General features: G+C 36.4%; 1 protein-coding gene across 7 annotated transcripts in view; it reads left to right on the forward strand.

The window, feature by feature from the left end:
* LOC137371546 (protein FAM149A-like) overlaps positions 1-7,517 on the forward strand; it is a 140,409-nt gene extending 132,892 nt beyond the window's left edge. For 6 of the 7 annotated variants that reach the window (XM_068034409.1, XM_068034357.1, XM_068034384.1 and 3 more), the window contains 2 exons: positions 2,320-2,461; positions 5,329-7,517. In XM_068034409.1, coding sequence (XP_067890510.1) covers positions 2,320-2,461; positions 5,329-5,446 — 260 coding nt within the window. In that variant the 3' untranslated portion in view covers positions 5,447-7,517. Of the gene's footprint in view, positions 1-2,319; positions 2,467-5,328 lie in introns of all 7 variants that reach the window. The other variant, XM_068034376.1, reaches the window with a different exon arrangement.
* Positions 7,518-7,731: the final 214 nt, after the last annotated feature.

Here is a 7,731-nt window from a genome sequence, read left to right on the forward strand (position 1 = left end):
TTTGAGGACTAGAGTTACATTTCTATACTATATTGAAAAAGATTTAAAAATAATGTAAGAGGTTTATTTTTCTCATTTTGTGAATAAAAGATTAATTGCCCATTTATTGTAGAAAATAACAAACCCAGAACGAAACAGAAGATGCACAACATTTAGCCTCTGAAGTTTCTATATAATTGGAACCTGTAAGGCTGAATGAAAGGAGAGACCATACAAATAGAATCCATCAGTAATAATGCTGCTTTCACATCTCTCAAGCACCTAAATTGACACACAAATTGTGAATTTTTCATTCATCTAGCTGCAGTGTGTGCAAAGTTTAACCAAAATGATCTGCTTTAGAGATTGGTCGTGTCTTACTGAGATTCAATTATTATGCTCTCATTGTCTGGTTATTTTGGGGCAGGAAGCTGGCCCACAAACATCCATAATGTGTAATGGTGGCAGATTTAGGTGAGTACAGCTGACAGTTGCTGTCAGACCACTGCTGACAGTCCTAATCCAACTCCCACTGGGAGTTCCAACCTGATTTCCTATGATGGCTCATAGACTCAGATGAATGACTTTATAGCTGATCAGTCCATCAGTGTTAATATTGGAGAAAATGGACATATATGGAAATGTAGTTATTTGTATTTTTAAGGTATGAATAATGTACTTACACTTTCAAAGGAATCAACTTGTGGATGACATGTCAGCTGTATGTTCATTTATTTTATTGTGTCATTTTATTTAATTCCTTTAAAAAGCTGATACAATTTATTCCTCATATGAATCTAGTATCTCCATATTCAGAGTGATAGATCTATGACAGTATCAGTTCTGTGATATAATTGGTTAGAAGGGAAGGAACAGAAGGTAGTTTCTCAGGGTAACACTGTCCCAAAATCTTTCTTCTGCACTCCTTTCTGTTCACTGTATATCAATGATTTGGGCAATAGAAAGGCTACAAGGCAAATTCATTGGGATGCTGCCGCATAAGAAAAAAATTGCAAATATGAAGAAAAACCTGAAAAATTGGGGCTATTTTCATTAGGACGAAAGAGATTATGGGGTGATTTGTAGAGATGTTTGAAATTAGGAAAGGATGGGACAGTAGGTAGAAACAGGCTGCTTCCAGTTATTGAAGGATCTCGGATGAGGGGGTCATAGATATGAGATTAAATGTAAAAGATTAGAGATCGGACAGAGAGCAGGAGAAACATTTTATAAAAGAGGGTTGTGGGTGTATGAAATGACCTACTAAAGTTAGTGATTGAATCAAAGACTGTGCCAACATTTAACAATTGACTAGATAGCTAATTCAAGGAAAGAGGAATAAAGTGACATGGGAATTTAGGATTAGGGGACTGGCAAATGTTGGTATTCAGAGGAATTTGGGTGTTGTAGTCCATGAATCACAAAGTTAAAATGCAGGTACAGCAGACAATTAAGCAGGTAATGGTATGTTAGCCTTTATTGCAAGGAGGTTGAAGTATAAGAATAAGAAAGCCTTACTGTAATTATGTAGGGCTTTGGTGAGACTACACCTGGATTCTTTTCTTTCTTTTCTTTCTTTCTTTTGGGCCTCCTTATCTCGAGAGACAATGGATACGCGCCTGGAGGTGGTCAGTGGTTTGTGAAGCAGCGCCTGGAGTGGCTATAAAGGCCAATTCTGGAGTGACAGGCTCTTCCACAGGATTACTGTGTACTGTTTTAGTCACCATACCTAAGGAAGGATATACTTGCCTTAGATGGAATGCAGCAATGTTTCCAGTTTGATTCCCGAGATGATTCCCTGTTTGTTCTATGAGGAGAGATTGAGTAGAATGGGCCTATATTTCCTGGAGTTTAGAAGAATGAAAGGTGATCTCATGAAACATATAACATTTTTAGAGGGCGTTACAGGGTAGATGCTGAGAGGTTGTTTCCCCTGGCTGGAGAGTCTAGAACTAGGGGTTATAGTCTCAGAATATGATATTGGCCATTTAAGACTGTGGTGAGGAGAAATTTCTTCACTCAGGGTTGTGAATTTTTGGAATTCTCTACCCCAGAGAGCTGTGGATACTCAGTTGTCCAGAATAATGAAGACTGGGGTTGATAGATTTTTGGGCAATGAGGAATTTAAGGGATCTGGGGATAGGGCAGGACAGTGGAGTTGAGGTCGAAGATCAGCCATGATCTTATTGAATGATGAAGCAGGCCTGATGGGCCATATGGCCTTCTCCAGCTCCCATTATGTTCTTATATAATAATGAATATGATAGGATCAAAACTGACCTTTACCAATGGAAACTAAAGCCATTTAATGTTACCAATACTTTAGAATTTTCTTTACAGATCATACTGGAATTGGTGTGACTGGCATCAGTCTAGGAATTTCTGCCTCCAGTTCTAATTATCACACAGATTTTGTGCATCACCATCATCATCTATTAAACCAGCCACCTGTTGAAGGCAATGAGGACGAGTATCGAATAATGTGGGGTACCTGACATTTTACATTCTCATCAGATATCTGGAAAGGACACAATAGCTCCTTTGTGTGATAAATGTTGTATTATTTGATTAATGAATAACTATTATAGTAGTTTGGCAGTACATAACTTGAGTATTGCTTAAAATAGAGACATTTTGTTGAAGCTTTTCGTCTTGCACTTATCAGGACAATTCACAAGAATACTAATGTAAGGAAAAGTAACAAATTTATACTATATAAGAAGAGAGTGCTGATTGGTTGGCAAGTGGACTCTGATCGGTAGAGGCATTGCCATGGAAAATGCACCAGTTTATGGTGACTGACAGTTAACTGCCAAGCTTTGTTTGAAATTTAAACCAGGCAGCTTGGCTGTGATTTCAAACAGGGCAATGACTAATCGGCACTCTCTTCTCATACAGTATAAATTTGTTGTTTCCCTAATTTGAGAGGAAGTGAGTGGCGTTGTCAATTAGCATGTTGTCCTTTTTACCGTTGGAATCTGGATTCAAATACAGACTGGACTGATGAGATGACACTCTCTTCATTTATTGGCCATTAAGATCTTTTTCCAAAATTAGTTTGAGTAGCCACAATCCAGTTGATTAATAAGCAGATGTGATGTTGATGATCTCAACTCTGCTCTCAAAAAAATGCATGTTTCTGTGTAGTCAACTTCTCAGAATCTAAATTGAGGTAAAGAACCATGTAGGACCAGGGCAGTCTTTTCTGAGAACACTTATGAAATGTTTACACTGTAACTGAAACTATAATTACTGTATTAGCAATGTTTTCAATTTTTATCTTAGTTTAATTGAAATTGTGAAATCAACACATTATTCATTCTGTAGTCCCCTCATAATGTGATGGAATTTCACTTTTAGAGCGTAACAGAAGAATCACCTTTGCTTGCTTCAGAATTTTAACAACCCACTAATGAGACTATACTCTCTGAAATTTCAAATTTCAAAGCTGTGCATTACTGGGATTTGATTAATCATTAAGTACAGTACAAAGCAAGGGATCTTCCAGTTTTCATCAAAAAAAACTTTCATTTATATAGTGCCTTTCCTGAGCTGAGAACATCTCAAAGCACTTTGCAGCCAATTAAATACTTCTGAAGTGTAGTCACTGTTGTAATTTAGGAAACAGTAGCCAATTCACACACTGCAATGTCCCACAAACAGCAATGCGATAATGACCAAATAATCTGTTTGTGATGTTGGTTGAGGGATGAGTGTTGACCAGGACACCATTGATAACTCCACTGCTATTTGAAATAATGTTTTTTTGCCACAGAAAGAAAGAGGGAACAGCTTTGCAGTTGGTGGATTGGGTCTAACCAGCCTCAAATATGTGCCCAAGAGTCAGGAAATGTGTAAGAACTTCATTAAGGGATGAAATTCTTTGAAATGTATTCAATTCACCAAAAGGCAGGATTTCCAAAGTTTCTAGTCGTGAATGTACTTGTGCTGAGCAAGCATGTGGTTGGTAACAATGTCCTTTTGAAAGGGCATAGCAAGCCTCTCAGTTGTATAAACATTTGCTACAAAGCAGAAGACCCATAAGCACCTTCTTCGTAGAGCAGTCCCTCTCAGGACAACTTCAAATAGGCAATAATTGTAGCCTTACCACATCCCAAGAAATAAAATCAACTATGTCATTAATGAAAGCCAATAAGGTGTATTCTTTTAGTATTATGGTTCTCAAATACAATTTTCAGGAGTAATCTTGAAAGTTAATTGTCTCTTTAGAGAAACCCAAAGGGATGCCACTAGATGTTGGCTGTGGTTCAGTGGTAGCACTCTTGCCTCTGAGTCAGGCAGTTGTAAATTCTAGTCCCATTCCAGAGACATGAACACATAATCTAGGCTGACACTTCAGTGCAATACTAAGGAAATGCTGCACTATTGGAGGTGCTGTTGTTTAGATGTTAAACCAAGTCTGCCATCTCGGGTGGCTATAAATCTTACAGTAGTTCAACTATCATTTGATTGGTGATTTGTAAAGCCATGATATAGTTTTTGCAGATTTATCTTCTACTGTTCTAGCTATATATTTCAGCATTATATTAGGCTGTTTAATTACTTTTCTGCATAGTGTAGGCACTGAAAATTTTGTATCTGCTATTGTTCGCTAGGTCCCTTTTTAGTTTCCCTACACTGTTTCAATTCATTGTATAATTACATTCCACAATTTTAACCCAGGTTTAATGTTTTATATTTATCTGTGACAAATTTCCATAATAACCAATTGCAATCATTTTGTAAATCTTTTGCCACGTTCTCTGTTTCTAACAATCCTCATATTTTTCTCCTGTCGGTATAATTAACCATTATTTACTGTACCTTTGTATGCCTCTAAGAAGCATCTTATCCTGAATGTAAATAATACAGGATTTGTTGAGGATTGTGTACAATATACGTTCATTATTTGGAATGTTTAAGTTCAGTACCTTTCCCAGAGGAATGTCAGTTTTTTCTGTGCAACATGACAACAGTGATACACTTCAAAAGTACATCATTGGCTGTAAAGCACTTTGAGAGTCAAGTGGTTGTGAAAAGTTCTATAGAAATGCAAGTCCTTTTTTCTTTGTTTTTTATTTGGCTTCATATAATGAGAATATTATACTGTGTTGCAGATCACAGCACCCACTGATGTTGAGACATTTTTGGGGATGGCTTTAAATTGGCACTTTAAATGAACTTGTTGGCTATTTGAAAGTACTTGACTTGCAAAATTAAACTTGGTTCCATAGTTCTATTGCTTTTGCTCCACTCTTATCAACTTTTCCAACTCCTGAATTAGCAAAAATTGCCCAAATTAAAAAAAAAGTTTCTCCTCATTTGGTTGTCTGTCTCTGCCCATTCTAGGTCCACAAGCCCATTTCCAGTCCAAAACATTCAATCGTCTTCCTACGAATTCCAAAAAGCGATCCCAGGTGGTTTCATAGATAAAGTCTGTCCAGCGATTGGAGAATGGGAAGCTTGAGAATTAATGAAGAGGAGCCTGCTCGGGTCACAAACAGGAATGGGAGATAGCCTGATTAAAAGAAGTGAAATGAAAATTCAGAGAGCTTTAAAGTGAAAGATATAGATGGTGAGAAGACTTGCATCGAAGCATGGTCCACTTAATGCTGACACAGCAATCAATGGTCTACAGAGTCTGTTAGCTGTCTTCCTATTAATATAGGTTCAGCAAACTATGCAATGAAAGCATCCATTTATACCGGAACTTAGCAGACTATATGCCAAGATGATAGATAGTGGACTCTAGTAAAGCAACATTTCCTAGTATCATTACTAGTGACCTGATACTTTTATTCTGTTGCCTTTAAATTGCTCATTAATTCCAACATGCTGTTAATACCTCAATAACCTCCTGACAGGCAGCTACTGCAAGTACATTTTCTGTTAATTAAGAAACCAGACAGCTTTAACAACTCAAATTTGTATTCTTGAAAGTTTGTGCTTGTTGAATTCAATATGAGCAAGGTAAAGGGAAATGATCAATTTGTAGTTATGCCACAGAAATGCAATTTATTCTTTTTTAGATGTGTGGGCTTTCTTGTAGCTTGTCAGTATTTATGGGAAGACAAACATCTATAGCACATGCTTGTTATCTCTTTCAATTTCACTAAGACGTAACATATACTTGTGTTTTATTTTCTTATTTATATTATTTATAATTCAAAAATGACATTTATAAGGTATTCTATAGCATTTATCAATCATGCTGCACATATCAGTCTGTAATGTATGTAATGTTACATATACTGTATATTGTATTCGAGTAATCTATGCAGTGACAAGAGTAGAGCCCTAAAGCACTACAATGCCAGTAATTTTCCCTCTAATTTGTTCAGATGTTATTAAGTTATGCATCCATCACTCAAACCTAATTCAATGGGTTAAATCTTGCTGGCATGGGGTATCTTGTGATGTGTGCCGTTAGACTTTTTTTTGCACCATATAATTTCTGCTGTAACTTGCTGGACGTGCAGGCTGATAAGTGCCTGGCGAGGGCAACAAGGCATCTGGGACCTGAGTGAATGATGGGGCCAGATGTATATCCCCTTAACCAATGAGATTTAGGGATTGAGAACAAAATAGAGGAACAAAGGAGAAGGAAGGTGATTCAGAGTCAAATAGGTACAGAGAGAGAAATAATTGCATTGAGAGAAAGAAGACAAAGGAAAAGTAAGATTTTTTAATCTTAAATCTCTAATATGAATTTATTTACATGTGCGAATGAGACTGAACAGTTTTAATTGTTTCCTTTCTGGGTTGGAGAGATTGATTGACATTGCATTAAAAGGGTACTTACACTGTTAATTAAGAGCCCTAACTTTCTGCAGTCAGTTTAATGGGCAATTTGAGTGCAAAGCCAGCGAGTTCTTAAAAATAACGGGGAAGCTAAGGGATAATTGCTGTTTATGCAAAGCAAATGGCAAAGCAGTGTAAATCAACCAGCAAGTTCTGGAGAATTGCAACTCATGGTGTATCTCTTAATTCCCTGAACTTGCTGGTTTATTTGTGCATTAATGGCAGGCATCATGAATTCACCGTTCTTTTACTGGGAAGATTTGGCCTATTATTTAGTAAAAACAAATTATTTGTTAATTATGTAATTACCTTACATATATAATGGTATTTTTGATTGTATTTTAATGTGTGAATTTGCCAAATCTTTTACATGTTACGCAGATTGTGTGTGTCTGTGTGTGTGTAGGTATATAGTAGTTTAGAATGTACTATTTGTGATATAGGTAACTGAATACTTAATTAATTGGTATGATATTCCTCTGCTTGCTATTTTAGCTGAGCCATTTGTTAATAAATAAATGGGTTAATGCCTGTTCTAAACAGAGGAATGCCATACACAGAAATTAAGTGTGTACCCAGTATCACCAACTGTAAATTCTAGACTAATACCATTTGGATTTTATGGTATATCATAAATACATGTTTTATTTATAAATTCAAATACTTTTGGTATTTCAGATATTGTTTTTCCTTAATTTTTTTTTGTAAATAAACAATTTATCATGATGCAACAAGAATTAGCTTATGCAATAGTTTTCTCTAGGATGAAAAGTAGCTATATAATAAGTAATATTATTTGTCCACTTATCAGTACATACGAACATACGAATTGGAAGCAGAAGCAGGCCATTCGGCCCCTCTAGCCTATTCCACCATTTAATAAGATCATGGCTGATCTGTTTGTGCCTCGAATTCCACACTCCCTTCTACTCCCGATGACCTTTGATTCCC

The sequence above is a fragment of the Heterodontus francisci genome, chromosome 1, assembly GCF_036365525.1.
Source record: "Heterodontus francisci isolate sHetFra1 chromosome 1, sHetFra1.hap1, whole genome shotgun sequence".
NCBI classification, from domain to species: domain Eukaryota; kingdom Metazoa; phylum Chordata; class Chondrichthyes; order Heterodontiformes; family Heterodontidae; genus Heterodontus; species Heterodontus francisci.